This window comes from Sceloporus occidentalis, unplaced genomic scaffold, assembly GCF_023333645.1.
Source record: "Sceloporus occidentalis isolate IW3139 unplaced genomic scaffold, rSceOcc1.0.p SCAF_6, whole genome shotgun sequence".
Classification (NCBI taxonomy): domain Eukaryota; kingdom Metazoa; phylum Chordata; class Lepidosauria; order Squamata; family Phrynosomatidae; genus Sceloporus; species Sceloporus occidentalis.
In genome coordinates, this window is record NW_028316986.1 from 107123680 (window position 1) to 107143725 (window position 20046).

Sequence of the window (20046 nt, forward strand, 5' to 3'; positions counted from 1 at the left end):
TGGGAAGGAGCTGGGCCACTAGAGCCCTGCTAGCATTCAGAGGAGCAGGGAGGCATTGCCCAGGACTTGCTCTGTGTGTGTTTGGAGAGGGGTGGTGCTTTTGTTCCCTAACTCCTTTGAAGAAAATGTGGCGGGAGGAATTCGCTCTTGGCAACCCTTGTTTCTCTTTAGCCCTGTGCAACTAGTCCTGGGGGGGGGGGGGGGGCATCTTAATAGGAAGCATCCTATCTCTCCCACCAGAATTCCATAGCTTTGAGCCAGAAAACAGTGAAAGAAGTGCCAAACCGGGTTATTTCTCCAGTGTGGATGCAGCCTCTGTGTGATTAGGGGAAAGTTTTGCTTCCTTTTCTTTCCCTCTTTACGCTGCCTGGAGAAATAAAGGAAGGGTGTGATGGGAAGTCCCAACAGCACACACTGAGAAAGGATACGTTGATTATCCCGGGTTCATGCTTTCCAACTCTTTGGCAGTTGATAATTACCTGACACAATACAAGATGGGGGTGTCCATTGTTCCATTAGTCAAAATTGTGCCTGTGAAGGAATTTGTCATTCTGACTTCAGCTGAGCTTAAAATTATACACCCCTTTCTTTCTCTCTCTCTCTCTCTCTTTTTGTAAAATCAAAATTAAAGATGGGTTTTTTTTTGTAAAAGCAAAATTAAAGGCAGAGTGTATTCAGTGAATGTATGAAGAGGTTCCCCAGGTTTTTTAAAAAAACAATTTAGCCTGTCAGCTCAGTTTGTTTTGTGTATTGTAACAACAACAAAAGTTTCATAAGTTTAGATAATTGACATTTATAAACCAGGAGGAAGAATGGTCTTTTTACTCTCGAAAACAACCCTGTCCCGTTATTCCTCACTTGATCTTGGATGAGTTGCTGTGGAATATAGAGTTACTCCTCACATCTGCACCTGTGTCTTGAAAGAGTGAGGAAGAGGACTTGAAATTTGAAATCCACCAACATCTGGATAATTTCAAATGGAAAGAAGAAACCCTTAAAGTGAACAAAATTTGGCTACCAGTCCTGAGGAATAGCAAAATAAGGACTCAGCAAATGCAAATGGGAAACCACTCAGGGGCTTTCCCAGCAGATAATGATCACCAATTAGCAGACATTAATCCTCGTTTGCATTAGCCTCCCAGGCTGAGGCCAGCCATCAGCACAGAACAATACACATGCAAATCACTCCTGCATTCCCAGGCTCTCACAGTATATAGGCACCCAATTTTTCCAGGCAAAGCATTCTCTGAAGATGCCAGCCACAGTTGCTGGCGAAATGCAGTAATATCTTATCCATCCACCAATAATCACAAAGGCGGGTTACATACAGCCATAAAGTACGCGCTCCGCGCATACTAGGGTTAGGAAGGGACATATTAGGGTTAGGAAGGGTCTTACCTTCCTCATGGCCCTTCTCTGTAGTACGCGTGGAGCACATTATAAATGGCAGCGCCCATCCACATGGGCGCCACCATTTTGACGTCTTGGATGCATAGCGTCCAGATGTGTCATGGCGGAAGTGACGCCGCGAGGGCGCGCTTCGCCCCTCGCGGTGCCACTTCCGCGTTTTGAAAAGGAGCGCCATTTCGGCGCTCCTTTTTCGCTGCGCCGGGAAGCCTCGCAGTCTGGCCACTGGGGCTTCCCTCCGCAGCGAATGGCGGCGGCGGGAAAACGGCCGCTTGAGGGCGGTCTGTAACCCGCCAAAAAGTCCTACTAAATTCTGCCCCTAAAAGTGCAGCTTACTTAAATAACTCTTTTACAAGGCACACTTTATTATAGAACCAACAACCCTGAACACTAGATTTTGTACACACACAAAAGTTATTGAAAAACTGCAGCCATAATATGAAATAAAGCAAATATTTTAACATTAGGTTTAATTGGACTGAGCTACATTGATTTCAATTGAACCCATGTCCAAGTGAGTTGCTTGAAACTGTAGCCGAGAGTTATACTCCAGATCTGTTAAAAAGTGGTGGAAATTTTCCAGTTGTTTCAGTGGGATGTAGACCGCATGTTAAATTAAACCGTATGTGCCTTATGTTTTAGAAGAGGCTTTTTGCTTCATCAATAGACCAGTTACAAATGTAAATCTATGAAACATTCATATCATAACTGTAGTTATGGATATAAAAAGTGCAGTTTGGGGGGAGGGTGGAGTGAAGCTAGGCTCTTCAATATTGATCATAAATTGAATGTGTGACATCTACAGTGGACCCTTAGTATCCACTAGGGTTTGGCTCCAGGACACACCCACAAACATACACACACTCACCCCTTGGATACCAAAATCAATGGATGTTCAAGTACCATTAAATCCTATGGATAGTAAAATGGATTTTCTTATATAAAAGGACAGAAACAAAGTTTGCTTTTGAAATTTATATTTTTAAGAAATATTTTCAAACCATGGATGTTTGAATCCATGGATCAAGATTCTGTGGATAGGGAAGGCTGACTGTATTTGTCATATTTTAGAAATGAAATTGAACATATCCTTATACAACTGTGGACCTCTGATATTATTATAGCCCACCTCTCCCCCGAGGATTGGGGTGGGTTACAATCAAATAAAACATAGTAAAATAATAACACAATCCCTAATCCACAGTTTAAAATACAACAACATAAAAATCAGTTACAGTTGGCCCTTGCCTTACGCGGGGATCCGTTCTGGACCCCCCCCCCCGACACACACACACACATAAGGCGAATTCTGACTATGCTCAAGTCAAATTAGAAACAATGGGGCTTGTGTATAGCGGCACAGTGGTGCAGCGGCACACGGGGCGCCACAGGCGCGCATGCCCATTCATTTGAATGGGACGCACCGCCCCGCGGGCTCTGCGTTGTCCCCGCGGCTTGAGCGCGTACACTCAAGACCGCATAAAGCACGCCCACGTATTATTTAATCACAATAAAAATTACTATAAAATTTAATCCCCATTGCAATGAGGTGGTTTAAGGGAGAGTCATTTTAATATACTTCATTATGTAATAGAAATAAGATACAGTATACAGAAGAAGGTTTGCATAGATACAAAGGTGTTGTTAGGACTCAGTCTATGAGACCTTGCCTAGCCCCAAATCTATTTTCCAGGTGTCAGAGTCCTAGATGTCAACTGGTACTAATTGAATGTTTTTACCCCATTAGCTTAATTGCCAATCAGGGAGGAAGCGTTTTTAAGGGGGAAGCTCCACCTCACCCAGTGCATCACCAATGGGGAGTTTCTTAATGCCAATAGGAGCTTCCCCACCACTTCAATTGTCAGGTGGTGGTGGGTTTTCCAACCTTCTTGCAATATGGTTGTAGCAGGGAGGGAAGTAACAGAGGAGGCGTACAGATCCAAAACATATTACAGAAATAATCCAGTTTGAAACTGCCTTAACTAACCTGGCTCAATGATGGGAAACTCTGGGAACTGTAAATTTGTGAGACATAGAGCCATCAGAGAACTCTGGTGCCACAATAAACTGCAATTCCCTACAACTGAGCCAGGACAGTTAAAGCGATCTCAAACTGGATTATTTCTGCAATGTATTTTGGACTTCAGACAGATAGGGAATGAGAGGGGATGGGTTTAATGCTCTTCTAAAAGGTTAAGCATTCTCTCCAAATGAGGGCAGTGTGTTTTTGAAGCATATGTGGCATATGGGTTCTTTTCAATTGTTTTGCATTTCTCTGCCCTGTATTATGGTAAATTATAGTAGTTGTTGGTGTGAGAGCCAGTGGGGTGTAGTGGTTTGAACATTGGACTACAACTCTGGAGACGAGTTCAAATTCTCATTCAGCTATGGAAACCCAGAAAGTGACCTTGGGCAAGTCACACTCTTTCAGCCTCGGAGGAAGGCAAAAACCCTCTCTGAGCAAATCTCAACAAGAAAACCCTGTGATAGGTTCACCTTAGGATCGCCATAAGTCAGAAGAGATTTGTAGACACAGAACAACAACAAAATTGCTGGTATTTAGTATGGAACTTCCTAGCTTGCTCTGCATGGATTTTCCTTTGTGTCATCAGGTATCTTATCAAGGGCTTGCCAGTTTTCATGACATGGAGACACAATCCTTGAACTGGAAAGCACAGAAATGGGAAGAAAGCCATCCTTCCACCCCCAGTCTGTCTGCTACAACTGTCTGTTGTTCTTTTCCAAGTTGTCTTCTCCATGCTCCCAGGTCCTTGGTCCATCTTTCCTTTCCCCCTGATCTCCACTGCCCAAACCTGCTGGTTCCTTCTTTCTAGTCCCCACTGGACTCATTCTAATCATCTTTGTTTTTTTCTCCCCCATCCATCTATCCATCCATCCATCCATCCATCCATTCTCCTCCTTCCCACCCACCAGAATTTTAAACCCTACCCCATGGAACTGTTCACTTTATTTTGAATTTAATTTATACAGATTTATTGGGGAATTGATCAAATGTATTTACATTTTTGAACAGGCTCTGGGTGGGAAATAAAAAAAATTAAAAGCAGGGTTCCCCCTCCTTCTTTTGCCTTGTTTTAGGATTAGTACCTTGTCAAATGTTTGATTTTGATGCAAAAGTTGCATTTTTTTAGGCTGGTATGTGAGTTTTAGGCTGGTATATGAGTGTGTAGCAATTTAAGCTATTTAAAAAGCTACCAGCCAATCTCTCTCTCTCTCTCTCTCTCTCTCTCTCTCTGTGTGTGTGTGTGTGTCTTTCTCTCTACATTTTTTCCACACCATTGCAAATTAATGTATGAATAGGAACTACAGATTTTGAATGTTTGGGTCAGGGTGCAAATCAATTGAAGAATTCATTTTATTTAAGGTGATTTGCACAAGTATTTAATTGACTGCTGTGAAATTTAAATGATCCCTGATAGTTATTTCTAAATTTCTAAATTTGCATATATGCAAATTGTATGGAGATTTATCCTTATAAGCCTGAGCCCAAAGCTTTTGTGTGCAACATCCCTGTGTCTCATAATATAATTTTGAAACTCTCACCTTCTGTATAAGTATTCTGAAATCCAGACCTCAGAAATTGTATAGAAAAGAGTTTCACCAGTTTTATTGTTAGCATTCAAATCGTGCGATCAATGACTAGAAAAACTCTAGCATCCAATTTTCCTTTCTATTGACCTTTTAAATGTAGCTCTTGCCATGATTCTGAACCAACAATCCTATTTCCTTGCCTTCCATTAATTTTCAAAGCTTCTCTCTTATGCCTTCTTTTATGTTCCTTTACCCTCCTCAGGAACTGCCACTGGAAACTCCATTACCATGAAGCTAAACATATGAAACAACCACTGGTATGAAGGCTTCCTGTAAATGACAATTCATGATGGCAGTTGCTCCACAGAAGAAGCTGTACAAGTGGAATGGCCCATGATAGGGATTTTGCCTATCACATGGTTTCTTTCCTGACACCACAGACAAGGTTTTGCAGCTGTAGGGAGAGAAACCACATGGTGGCAGCTTGACCACAGGATAAACCAATGCACTCAAACAAATCATTATGTTTGGGTCATAGGTCCTTTCCTTTGTTCTTCTTATCCTCTCAGCTCAGTGACACAGATTGTTTCTAACTTTGCATAATGGCAAACTTGAGGCTGACAGAATCATACTCTGGAAGATTATCATGTGTCACCTGAAGTGAGGATGTTTACTTTTTCCAGGAACAGCCTTTCCAACTACTAGAATTTAGCCTCTATGGGCATATCTTTAACAAAAACAAAAACCTTGTACATTATTTCCAATTATCTCCAGATTTATTAATACAAAAACCATCTAGTTTCATTCTCCATTTGTTTCCACTTATCAAGAAAACTATGCATTTTGACTAAGGATAGAGCAGTTTTGAGCAAACAGCTGGATTTTATGTTTCAGAATGGATGTTTGCTTGCTCCTGCACACTCTTACTTCAGCTACTTTTAAAAAGTCCCATGTGTAAGCTGAAATTGCTTTAGTGCCTGGTAGAATTTAATTTGGATGTTGGCCTTACCAGCTGAATGGTGCAGCTGCCTTAGGTGGAGTGGGCTGTCTCCCTCAGGCAGCAGGTGCTGGGGAATTGGGAGTGAGGTGCTGAAGGACAGAGCTCTGTGATAACACAAAGCCTTGCACCCCATCAACCCACCTGCTCCCCCTTGATGGATGGATGCTATTATTTTAGATAAGATTTAACTGCTAGTCCAACCTCTGTCCATGCAATGGAGACAGGAGCACCCTTTGGCTGTCTTTCACCTCAGGAAGCAAAATGTCTTGAGCCATCCATAGTTTGCAACTCCTTCCTGCTTTCCATGATCAGACTGAAATCTGCACTTTGCCCACTTGTGCACTAGAAACACCCAGTGGAGTTCAAAAACTGGCCCCATTTGATTGTTGATGAGTTGCTATAGAGTATAGAGTTACTCTTCAGCTGATTGTTAAAAAAACAGTTAAGAGGAAAGTGAGCCATAAGAGTGGCAAGATCATGGGATGGACAGTGTAAACACAATGCATAAATGGGATCCGAACTGCAAAAGTAACTCCCTTGACCCCATTGGTTTCTTCTCCAGTACAAGCTCATTTTACAGAGATGGTAAACTGGTTAGGCTAAGAGGCAAGCAAGTTGCCCAAAATGAATGGCAAATGCCATCACATACCTTGTCCATTAAACCCACAGCTCTTTTTCTCACTCATGTCATTATAGGCCACTCTGAAGTGCTCTGGACCATCTGGAATTGTTTTTTAAAATTGCAGGTGTCTGGAGGGCAGCTTGTGTATACAGGGAAGGTACCTAAGGGCACCTGTGTGTCCCCTTTTATATACATACCACCATGGCATCATCTTGAAAACACTGTAGATGAAATCCAGCTCAGTCTATTCATCAGTGGCTCAGCATTCATCAAGAAAGTGGATTTCCTCCTCCTCCTTGGTATGTCCCAAGTTTGCACCTGGGTTTGGAGAACCAACCAGAACAATTTAGAGAGACAGTGTTGGAGATATAGGGGAGAGAGCAGCAACATTACATTGAAAGGAAGTCTTTGGGTAAACATTCACAAGTTCATAAATGTTTCCTGAACCAAATCAACAGAAACTTGATTACACTTAAGTTTGTTAATGCACACAACAACAAAAAACATAACAGATGGACTACTGTTATAAAGACTATGGAATAAAGCACAAATACTTGACAATTTTCCTAAAACAATACAGCAAAAAGAAATGGTTCAACTCACATGACATAACCGAAGGGGTAGAAGACACAAAAATGGGTCACAATATCTTCTGAATGTTTCATTTCCCTAAGGTAAAAGCCTCATGAAACAGCTGCTGAAACTATCAATCAGCAGAAGGACTTCATGATTCCCCATAGCTTATTATGCTATACGTCAAAATAGGTTTGTTGTTGTTATTTGTGTCAAATTGACTTAAATCTATGGCAACCTTATGAAGTACAAACCTCCATGATCCCCAGCCAACAGCAGCCCTGTTCAGCTCCTGCAAACTCAGGGTCCTGGCTTACTTAATTGAATCAGTCCATCTGTAGTGGAGTCACTTGCTTCCCCTATTGCCATTCCCTTTACCAAGTATTATCATTTTTTTCAGTGAGTCACATAATAGCAATAGCGTTTACATTTCTATACCACTTCATACTGAACTAAGCACTCCCTAAGTAGTTTACAATGTGTAAGCCAATTGCCCCCAGCAAGTTGGGTACTCATTTTTCCGACCTACAAAAGGATGGAAGGCTGAGTCGACCTTGGAGCCCTCAGGATCAAACTCACAACCTTGTGGCTGCAGCACTGGCATTTAACCACTGCACCCCCAGGGCTCCCTTATATATTTTCAAAAAATATCTTTCAGAGCTTGGAAAAGTTGTTTTTGGTGGATTCTAAGAGTCATTGTCCAAAACACTAGCTCCTCCAAGTCCTACTTCTCCTCATAATTTGTAGTAAGATTAACAAAATGCATGACATGGAATCATAATGATGGATGTTGTTATAATTCACTAACAAGCAACATTCAGGGGAAAGACAACATACAACACAGTGGTGGCTCATTACAAGACTAGGACCTGTGATGAAGGCAGAAAAAAGCAACACATACTCAAGAACCATAAAAAGCAGGATTATATTTATTTCATAATCCATGTGTTATGTGTTTGTTGGCAAGCGTATAAGACTTGGTACTATACTGGAATCCAGGGCTGAGCAATTTCACATCATTCCCCACCAAAATTCACTTCCAAATTGAATTTCGGTTGGTTTTTCTGTTTTTTGTTTATATTTTTTATTTACAGGAGCAAAATACTCCAAATTCACTGTGTTTTGGTGGAATTCTGCAGCACTTTGGGGAGGATTTTTATCTGGGGGAAAAAATTAAAAATGGAATAAGTGGGGTTTGATTTTCTTTGGGGCATGCTTGAGAAGGCAAGAAAAGGAAAAGAAAAGAAAGAAAAAAAGTTGTTGGCCACATACTCCTGCTGTAGACTCTACAGAACTTATTTGCCAATTAAAAACCTGTCTTTACACACCGTGACACTGAAAACAGTCATAACTTTGTGTAGAGATGGCTAGACAAGTCTCAGAGATGGCTAAATCACATTCTGGGGAGCAGCAGCAAAACTCCTCTTTCTACACTCCAAACATGCGTCTGAGGAAGCAGGTTCAAGTCTATGGAATTTATCACATGGGAGGGAAGCACCCAAATCCTGTGCATAAACGGGGTTTAAACCTGGGAAAATCCCACTAGAGCGAGATTGTTTTCAGACGATGTTGCTCGAATTAAGCATTAACGTGACATTAACCCATGCAAAAAAGCGGCAAAATCGCACCGCTTTTTAACTTTGGGAAAAGAAGTTAAAAAGCAGCATGATTTTGCCACTTTTTATATGGATTAATGTTGCGCTAATGCCTAATTTGTGTGACATGTTTGAAAACAATCCCGCTCTTGCGGGATTTTCCTGGGATTTAAACCCCGATTATGCACAGGATTTGGGCACTTTGCCTCCTGTGGGATAAACTCCTATGAAAGCTCATGCTCCCAGCTTCTTCCTTTCAGTTAGTCTCAAAGGTGTTAGAAGAAGATCCCTTTGCATGCTGGGAAAATTGGGCACTCTGATGATCCTAGGTTCTAGCTCAGCACCAGAAATCAGGAATTCCTGCTGCACTTTCATGACAAGACTGGAGAAGCTGTGAAAGATGGGCCAAGGCAGGGTGACCAGACACAACCACCTTTTTCCAGTACATGTCCTACATTTTAACCTTCTTTCCAGAAGAAATTCCAGAATGTCCTCCATTTTTAGCATGACATGACTTTATAAGTGTTTTGAAGTTTCATTTGGTAAAGTCCTTCATTTTTATTGAATGTCCTCCATTTTGAGCATAATTAAGAATCATGAATTTATACTTACATGAGTATCTTTATCTTTTTATTTGGTAATGTCCTACATTTTTCTTGAACACCCTCCATTTTGAGCCTAACTGAGAAGCATGCATTTACATTTATAGGAATGTTTTTAGCTTTTTGGGCCATGTCTTATATTTTCCTTTAATGTCCTCCATTTCAATCATGACTGCGGACCCTGAATTTAAATTTATGTGAGTGTTTTGAGCTTTCATTTGGTCATGCCCAGTTTTCTTGAATTCTGCCCCCCCTCCAATTTTGAGCATAACTGACAAGGACATATTGACATTTATAGGAGTGCTTTTCAGCTTTTACATGTTGCAATGTCCCACATTTTCCTCGAAGGTCCTCCATTTCAAGCATGACTGAGAATCCTAAATTTACATTTATATGAGTGTTTTGAGCTTTTATTTGGTGATGTCCTCCATGTTTCCTGGACTGTCCTCCATTTTATGCCTTGTCCTCCTCTTTTGCATTGAAGAAATATCTGGCCACCCTGGGCCACTGGTTCCCAACCTTTCGTCCTCCATGTTTTGGAAATCATGTCCCAGAAGCCCCAGTCAACTTGGTCATTAGTCAGAAATTATGGGAGCTGCAGTCCAAAACATCTGGAGGACTAAAGGTTGCAGAACATATTATACAAAAAGCAGGACTGGACACAGAAGGAGGAGGAGTGAAAATAGGAGGAAGGAATATCAACAACATAAGATACACAGATGACACCATAGTACTAGCAAAAAACATCACAGACCTGGAACAACTACTAAAGAAGTTCAAGGAGGAAAGTGCAAAGGCAGGCTTATTGTTGACCATAAAGAAAACAAAAATAATGACCACAGAAAATTTACACAGATTCAACCTACTCAATGAGGAAATAGAAATAGTAAAATAATTTTCACACCTGAGATCAAATATTGATCAGAGTGGGGACTGCAGTCAAGAAATCATAAGACTAAGAATGGGGAATAGCTATGAGAGAACTAGAAAAGATCCCAAAATGCAAAGATATACAACTAGGCAAAAAGTCAGAATCCTACAAGCCATTGTATTCCCTATTGCCATGTATGGATGTGACAGCTGGACAGTTAAGAAAGCAGATAGGAAGAAAATCAATTCACTCTAGATGTGGTGCTGGAGAAGAGAGCTGGGGATTCTGTGAACAGCCAAAAAGACAGATGAAGCCAGAAATCTCCCTGGAAATCAAGATGGCAAAACTGAGGCTGCCGTACATTGGCCACATCATGAGAAAGGAGGACTCACTGGAAAAAACAATAATGCTAGGAAGAAGGAAGCAGAAAGAGAGGAAGGCTGAATGTGAGATGGATGGACTCTGTTAAGGAGGTCACTGGTATGAATTTGCAGGACCTGAGCAGAGCAGTGGAGCATTACACTTGATTTTACCATGGAATTTGTTTTAATTATTGGAGCAATTTAATTCTATTTTAATATACTACTTGGGTATGTTTTTAACCATATGGTATTTTTTAATGTTGTAAGCCGCGGAGTCCCAGCTTTGGGAGAAGAGTGGGATATAATTAATTAATTAATAAGGAGTCTTGGAGATGTCTCATGCAGAGGGTCGCCTTGGGTCCAGCTCAACTGGTGGGTGGATAACAACAACAATACTAACACCAATGATCTCATTGTTAAGCTGCAAGTATCTGTTCTATTTTGTTCTGTTTTTAAACCACCTAAAACAGTGGTTAAAAGGTCTATTAGATAAGGAAACTTAGGTCCCCCCCAAACACACTGCAGAAATAATCCAGTTTGAGACTGTTTTACTGCAATGGCTCAGCGCTAGGGAATTCTGGGAACTGTAGTTTTGTGGGGCATTTAGCCTTTTCTGTCAGAGAGCTCTGGTGCTACAATAAACTACAATTCCCAAGATTCCCTAGCACTGAGCCAGGGCAGTTAAAGCGATCTCAAAGTGGATTATTCCTGCAATGTGTCTTGGACTTAAACATTTTTAGCCTATGAGAATGCTGATATTTGGGGTTAACAGCAGCAACAACAAAAGGTTGGGAACCACTGCCCCCCTGGGCCAAGGCTCCCCCCATCTCAGTTTAATCCTTTAGTTTCTGTTTCCCTTCAGACCCCCTCCCCCCAAAAAAGAGGATGCCGTAAAGTAAAGAAGTAAAGGGATTCCATCCTCAGCCGTCGCGGCGCCTCTGCTTTTGCGACACCTAAGATGGCGGCCTCCATGTTGTGCTAATAGTTATCCTTGTGCTAATAGGCATCAGGGGACTGCTGCAAGGAGTGGGGCACTTAAAGTCCCCTGGTGGCTCCTGGCCTCCATTTCGGGGGACACTCGAGGCCGAGGAGAGTGAGGGGGGTCGGTGTTTTTCCCTCCCCGCTAAGATGAAGGGGTGCCCCTGGTTGCCCCGGTTGGCTTCCCTTTGGCAGCCAAGGGCAGGAGGAGGAGGAGGAGGAGGGAGGCCAAGGGGGCAGCCTGGGCGCCCCTTCTTCTCTGGCGCCCCTTCCCCAGCCTCCCACTGGAGCAAAGTGGTCTCCGAGGCGGAGAAGATCGTGGGCTACCCGACCTCCTTCATGAGCCTCCGCTGCCTCCTGAGCGACGAGCTGAGCAACATCGCCCTCCAAGTGAGGAAGCTGGTGGGCACCAAGCACCCCCTCCTCGACACCGCCAGGTAAGGACCCCTGGGGATACACACACACACAACACAGCCTCACACACACTGCCACTGATGCTGGCCAGCTGCGAGAGAGAGAGAGAGAGAGAGAGTATGGCACAGTGCTTTGAGTGTGAGTCTGGAGAACAGGGCTTGATTTCCAGCTCAGCCAGGGAACACTCTCTCAGCCTCCTCAGGGAAAACACCCTCTGAACAAATCTTGACAAGGAAATCCCATGATAGATTCACCTCAGGGTTGCCATAAGTCATAGAATCATAAAATTGTGGAGTTGGAAGAGACCGCAAGGGCCATCCAGTCCAACCCCCTTCTGCCATGCAGGAAATCACAATCAAAGCATCCCTGACAGATGGCCATCCAGCCTCTGTTTAAAGACCTCCAAGGAAGGAGACTCCACTACACTCCGAGGGAGTGTGTTCCACTGTCGGACAGCCCTTACTGTCAGGAAGTTCCTCCTAATGTTGAGGTGGAATCTCTTTTCTGGCAGCTTACATCCATTGTTCCAGGTCCTGTTCTCTGGAGCAGCAGAAAACAAGCTTCTTCCCATCTCAGTATGACAGCCCTTCAAATATTTAAAGTGGGCTATCATATCACCTCTTAACCTTCTCTTCTCCAGGCTAAACATCCCCAGCTCCCTGAGTCTTCATAGGACTTCATGGTTTCCAGACCCTTCACCATTTTGGTTGCCCTCCTTTGGATACGCTCCAGTTTCTCCACATACTTTTTGAATTGTGGTGCCCAGAACTGGACACAGTATTCCAGGTGGGGCCTGACCAGAGCAGAATATAGTGGCACTATTACTTCCCTACTTCTGATTATTAAGTCAGAAATCGAGATCCAGTTTGGTGTAGTGGTTTGAGTGTTGGTCTATGACTTTGGAGACCAGGGTTGGATTCTTACCCCTGCTATGAGATCCACTAGGTGACCGTGGGCAAGCCACACCCTCTCAGCCTCCTCAGGGGATGGCAATAGCAAACTCCCTCTGAACAAATCTTGCCAAGAAAAGCCCATGATAGGTTTGCCAGAGAGTCACCATAAGTCAGAAATGATTTGAAGGTATGTAACACATGTATACACAGACTTACAAGCAAGGAGAAATGAGTCCCCTACATTCCAACTGACCTGATTTGGCAAGAACAATCTGATTAATCTTCTGTCCTGCCACTTTTTCAGCTGATTTTAAACACCTCCCAGCTTTTCTCTCCTCCCACTTCCTCCTTTGTTCCTGAGTTTACTTCAGTTGCTGTAAACTTGAGTTCAAGGTACAAAAATAGTTTGTGGTCAGTTTACTCACCATATTGGTTTGAGTGTTGGGCTGTGACTCTGGAGACTAGGGTTCAAATTCCTGCTTGAGCCATGAAATCCACTGGGTGACCTTGGGTAAGTCCCACTCTCTAAACCTCGGAGGATGGCAATGGCAAATTCCCTCTGAAGAAATGTGGCAGGAAAATCGTATGATAGATTCGCCTTAGAGCCGTCATAAGTCAGAAATAATTTGAAGGCACACAACAACAACAACAACAACAACAACAGCTCAGTGAATGGGGAGAGAAGATTTTGGAGTCTTACCCTTCCCTGTAGGCTTAAGCAAAAGCAAAGTGCTGCAGCCTCTCTGAGTATATCTGTTCTTCCACATTAATGACCATACTGATGCTGCTTGGTTATGTATGTTTCAATTTTCATTCGTGAAATGTTGAAAGGGTAGGATGTCCTCCTCTCATTTGTCGTTCTCTTTCCCATCACATTACTTTTAACAGTCCATGGCTTTTGTATTTCTGCAAGAAGAGCTCTTGTTCTGGTCCCATGCAATTTGGGAGGCATTTTGACATTGCCTTGTTCAGAGTCAGATCATTGGTCTTTCCGTTCCGACAGCAGTTCATCAGAACTTTTAATGGCCTTTCTTGATATAGCCAAAATCTCTTTCTCTAATTGGTGATATCAGGATTTGAATCTAGGACCCTCTAGGTGTGCAACAGGTTCTATGCCACTGAACTTCATTAATGTTTGAGGTCTTACTTTCTGTGATGTGTCACAGTGCAGTTTTTACAGGGAACATGTAGTGATGCCAAGCTGGTGGAATTCACTTGTAAGGAGTATTTTTATTAGCTTTAGTGGAGTGGGCTGTAGGGATTTAGTTTCTTACAGTAAGTAAATGCTTTCTGGGAGTCTTCATTGTTTATGAATAGAACAGAATTTAGTCCATACTAAAAAAAATTTTTTTAAAGTCTAGTGCCAGTTGTTGGTGAACTCTGCAGTCAACAGGTTAGCTGCTATGTATGTAGAGTAGCAAGGAGCTGTGCCAGAAACAGGGGTTTTGTCACTGTTGCCCAAAATCTTATTTAGCCATCTCTGAAACTTGTCTAGCTATCTCTAAAGTTGAAATTTATAAAACCATTAAAATTAGCAACAGTTTATGAGTGTGAATATGCAGAAGCCCTTAAAATACTTGGGGGAAAAACAATAACATTTTGCGATGTTTATTGCAAATGGGGAATCTTTAACACAGAAGAATGAAACACAAGTAAGGCTATGTTGAATTCAACTGGTAAAGAGTGTAAATTAAGGAATTCCTTTGAAAAGCTATGGTCATGTAAAAGAAACTGTTAAATGTTGAAGATTTTGTTTGTTCAGCTTCTCAAGAGGGCACCCATACTGAGATTTTATAATTTCCCATTTTATTTAGGTATAGAACCATTGTGGTGTAGTGATTTGATTCTTGGAGTAGCATTCTCAGAGATCAGGGTTTGAATCTTAGGTTCAAAACACACTGCAGAAATAATCCGTCTTGAGAATGCTTTCAAGTGCCCTGGCTCAGTGCTAGGGAATTCTGGGAACTGTAGTTTTGTGAGATATTTAGCCTTCTGTGTCAGAGAGCTCTGGTGCCACAGTAAACTATACTTCCCATGATTCCTAGCACTGAGCCAGGGCAGTTAAAGCAGTCTCAAACTGGATTATTTCTGCAGTGTGTTCTGAACCTTAGTCATACTCTCTCAGTTTAAGAGGAAGGCAGTTGGAAACCTCTGAATTAATCTTGCCCAGAGCACACTCTGATAGCTCTGCCATAAATTGGAGATGACTTGAAGGCACATGACAAAAACAGATGAATTAAAAGAAAAATGATGACTGAACAAAAGTTGTATTAAATCATCACTCAGTTTCCTAATAGTATTTCCTAGCATATCTCTGCTATTGCTAGTAGAGGCTAGGTATGTGTAGGAACGTTCCTTGGAGTTCTGTTGCTTTACAACTACTTTGTGATTTGGGCCAAGTGATGTAAGATTATCTACTGTGTGATCTGTCTAATCTGGCTGGCTGTGTCCTAAATAAAGAAATAAAGAACTACTGTTCAGAAATTGTTGGAGTAATTTATTGACATCTGGTTTGTTCCAGAACTGAGTGTAGTCCTGGGCTTCTCTATGGGTTCTTTTGGTGCAAGATACTGGACACACGTTACTTCTGTAGCATAGGCTTTATTGAGCCAGCGTGGTATCGTGGTTTGATCTTTGGACTATGACTGTGGACCAGGGTTCAAATCTCGACTCGGCCATGTAAACTGCGGGCAAGCCACATTCTCTCAATCTTAGAGGATGGCAGTGCCAAACTCCCTCTGAAAAAACTTGCCAAGAAAACAGCACGATAGCTTTGCCTTAGAGTCACCACAAGTCAGAAATGACTTGAAGGCACAGAACAACAACAAAAAATTATTGATGATAAAGAATTCAGCAGATACACAGCAGAGAAACATTCCAGCACTTTCACTGATGGGGTCCAGGATCCAGCCAGTAGTAGAATTGAGCCTCCTCCTCCCACAAGTTCTGCCCAGACTATCCAATGGCCAGTGATCAAATCCCCCTGCCCTGGATATATGAAGAACTCTTGGCATAGAGTGCCCACTCCCAAGCAAGATGGATCACCATATATATATATATATATATATATATATATATATATATACATACAGTGGAACCTCGCCATATGCGGGGGATCCGTTCCGGATCCCGCCGCGTATGGCGATTTCCGCCTATGCTCGAGCCCCATTGTAAACAATGGGGCTCGTGCACGGTGGCGCAGAGGTGCGCGGGGCGCAATGGGCGTGTGCGTGGCGCAACAGGCGCACACGCCCATTCAACTGAATGGGACATGATGCCCCGCGCGCGCCCAGCGGCTTGAGCGCGTACGCTCAAAGCCACTTATAAAAAGTCCGCGTATGCGGAGGCCCCACTGTATATCTCACTTTCACACCACCAGACTGCTGTTAGTGTTAGACCATGATGCTAACAAGAACTCCTAAATTCACCTCTCTGGTGGCAGGGACCCAGCTCACTACAACATCCTTCAATTCTTATAGGGGAGAATTATGATAGCACCCTCATTATAAATTACTGAATTACTGAAGTACAATTATTGAAATGGTATTCTTCCACGGAGATAAGCTGAAATTTAAGCTACACAAGCTAGATATATTGGTCATGTTGTGAGTCACACTGAGCTTTTCAAAATTCCCAAATACTCCCAAAACATCTTCAGACATAATTAATATGTGTGAAAGTGATCTAGGAGTCCAGGTAGACCACAGGTTGAACATGAGTTAACACTGTCATGTGGCAGCTAAAAAGACCAGTGCAGTTTTAGGCTGCATCAATAAAAGTATAGTGTCTAGATCAAGGGAAGTACAGTGTGCCCTTTTTTTATGCAGGGGATCTGTTCCGGAGCCCCCTGCATAAAAAACGCATATGCTCGAGCCCCATTGAAAGTAATGGGGCTCGTGCATGCAGCGGTGGTGCAGCGGCATGGTGGTGCAGTGGCGCGTGTGCGCCTCAGGCACGCACCCCATTCAACTAAATGGGACGTGACACCCCTTGTGCCCCGCGCGCTCCCTCGCGGCTTTCAACATATGCTGAAAGCCACATATAGTGCGTCTGCGTATAACGTGGGTGCACTGTAATAGTGCCACTCTATTCTGCTTTGGTCAGGCCCCACCTGGAATATTGCATCCAGTTCTGGGCACCACAGTTCAAAAAAGATTTTGAGAAACTGGAGCGTGTCCAAAGGAGGGCAACTAAAATGATGAAGGGTCTGAAAACCATGCCCTATGAGGAACGACTTAGGGATCTGGGTATGTTTAGCAAGGAGAATAGAAGGTTAAGAGGTGATATGATAGCCTTGTTTAAATATTTGAAGGGATGTCATTTTTAGGAGGGAGCAAGCATGTTTTCCGCTGCTCCAGAAAATAGGACCCGGAACAATGGATACAAGCTGAAGGAAAAGAGATTCCACCTCAACATTAGGAGGAACTTCCTGACAATAAGGGCTGTTCGACAGTGGAACACACTCCCTCGGAGTGTAGTGGAATCTCCTTCCTTAGAGGCCTTTAAACAGAGGCTGGATGGCCATCTGCCGGAGGTGCTTTGAGTGAGAGTTCCTGCATGGCAGGGTGTTGGACTGGATGGCCCTTGTCGTCTCTTCCAACTCTATGATTCTGTAATATTTATACAGCCAAGCTAATTTGGGCAAATAAGGTGTGTTTTAAATAAAATAATCATGTCAGAATTAGAAGGCACTCTTAATATATTTACCAATTATAATCTTAAAATATAGGGAAGACTATGATGCTTATAATTCACAGAGTCTTTTATTCCTAAAAAACCACATAATTTTATTTGATACATTTTAGGGCTCATTTCTATATTTGAGTTCTACTTGCCTGAAGAACTGTAGAAGGGATGAATAGCTATAGCCCTTGAAATGAGGCTGCTGTACTTTGGCCATGTTATGAGAAGACATGATTCACTAGAAAAGATAATATTGCTTAGCAAAGGAGAAGACCCCTTTCCAGATGATTAGACTTAATCAAGGTAGCCATGGCTCTAAGTCTGCAGGACCTGAGCAAGACGATGATAGGGTGACTTGGAGGTCTCATTCACGGGGTCACCATAAGTTGAAGTTGATTTGACAGCAATTAACAAGAACATTACTTTAAAACCAATGTTTAGAATTTTACTTTTAAAATTTAATTATTTACCATGACTATTCCAGGACCCATTTTTATATTAGTTACTTGCTGTAATGGATATACTTTCTTAAAAGCAGTCATTTCATATCTTATTACAAACTGCTGGCTTCTGGTACAAAATACATCTCCATTGACTCTTCCCTGGCTGCAAAGTAAAACAGTTAAAGTTATGCCATAAAGGGAGAAAATGTGTACTGTACAATATTGTAATACAACGTAGCTATGTCCTTTAGGAAAAACAAATTGATTACAAATAGCTAATTATTTGAAATGAGTGAGTTCTAAGCTCTGTTTAAAACCCCTTTTCCTCCTTCTCACTTAACAGGTGGGATCAGTGCTCCCCCCCAGTTGGGGCATTGTGTTGGAAAAGCATAGGCAGTTGGTTCCAGATGTTCCTGGCCAGCTACTCAGGAATTTGCTCATGTAGAACAGAACAAGCTGTCACACCACACACACACATACATGCACGCAGAGTTCCTAGATGAAGTACATGTATTACAATCACAGTAGTATTCCTCTCTGCATTTGTCAGGGGCACGATAACTGTCCAAGCATCCAAGTTGCCCACCTCCTCCTCTTCAGAGATACTGTGCATCCCAGCTGACACTTTGCTGACCATTGTTCTCCTGCAGATGCAGGATCCATTCCACATCCAATTAACAATCATCTCAGAGCAAACCCCCCCCCCCCAGCAGTTGCAGAATGTTTCCTTGGTCCTCCAGTGGATTGTTAATTTGTTTTTTCCAAGCAAGCTTCTGTAGCCTTGCAAGTTTAGCAGTGGATGGTTATGCAACCAGTAAACCTAAGCATGGCACTGATGCCATTGAGGATATTATGGCCTCAATTCAGCCTCTTAGTGTAGCATAAAGATCCATATGTTGACCTATATATCCTCCCCCCCCCCCCCGACTTTAAAGCCCCAAAGCCAACTCATACAGGCATTGTGTGCTTCAACATGAGCAGGCAGGATTAAAAAAGATCTGGTGACCCCACCCCATAGCCAGATGCACAGTAATTACATCAATGCTGAGATCTGAGGGGGTCCTCCAGAGGTCTCAGTGTTTCTGCAATCTTTGTATGTCCAGTTTGGGAGTGGGATTGCCAAACATTTCTCCAGTCCAGCCTCTTCACATTGAAGCATGGAATACTTGTATGAGGCAACTTCAGAGCCTTAAAATAGATTAGGAAGGGAATTTTGGGTGTTGCATGTGGGTGGGAACATCAACCTTTGCAGCAGCCAGAAAATCCCATCTGCACCCATAAGGGCCATGTTTGTATGCCTACAGTATATCCCTGTTTAAATATTTGAAGGGATGTCATTCTAAGGAGGGAGCAAGCTTGTTTTCTGCTGCTCCAGAGAACAGGACCCGGAACAATGGATACAAGCTACAGCAAAAGAGATTCCACCTCAACATTAGGAGGAACTTTCTGACAGTAAGGGCTGTTCAACAGTGGAACAAACTCCTTCGGAGTGTAGTGGAATTTCCTTCCTTGGAGGTCTTTAAGCAGAGGCTGGATGGCCATCTGTTGGGGATGCTTTGATTTGGATTTCCTGCATGGCTAGGGGTTGGACTGGATGGCCCTTGTGGTCTCTGAGTCCAAATCTATGATTCTATTCTATTCTATGATCCCAACCTGAATTATCGCCTAGTGTTTCTCTGATGTTTGCAGGACTCACATGGAATTCTGTCATAAAGGGGTAGATTAAATTTAATCTAAATTACAGCAAATCCCTACCTTTCTGGACTCCGCCATCCTAGGTGCATGCATGCCAATAAAGCATGTGACCTTGCCTCGTTGTTGGTTTGTTAGTTATTAAGGAGTGGTAGAGAGGGATCTTTTTCTCTCCTGCTAACATGAAATTGCTTCAGTGGGCCTTAAGATGAGACTTGAATAGAGGCTGGCATCTCATTTAGTTTTACTGGAGTGTTGGGACAGCCCTCTCAAGGTGCATAGGTGGACTGAGTACCGTTGTCAGAGTGTATGAGGTAGTCACTTGCAGGAGTCAATGAATCCTGCTTGGATGCTTACTG

The 20046-nt window shown here is 42.7% G+C and overlaps 1 protein-coding gene across 2 annotated transcripts in view; it reads left to right on the forward strand.

Moving 5' to 3' along the window:
* The first annotated feature begins 11536 nt into the window (after positions 1-11536).
* The window catches only part of PDSS2 (decaprenyl diphosphate synthase subunit 2), a 123672-nt gene continuing 115162 nt past the window's right edge, over positions 11537-20046 (forward strand). For both annotated transcript variants that reach the window (XM_089530638.1, XM_089530639.1), the window contains exon 1: positions 11537-11999. In XM_089530638.1, coding sequence (XP_089386764.1) covers positions 11713-11999 — 287 coding nt within the window. In that variant the 5' untranslated portion in view covers positions 11537-11712. The remainder of the gene's footprint in view (positions 12000-20046) is intronic.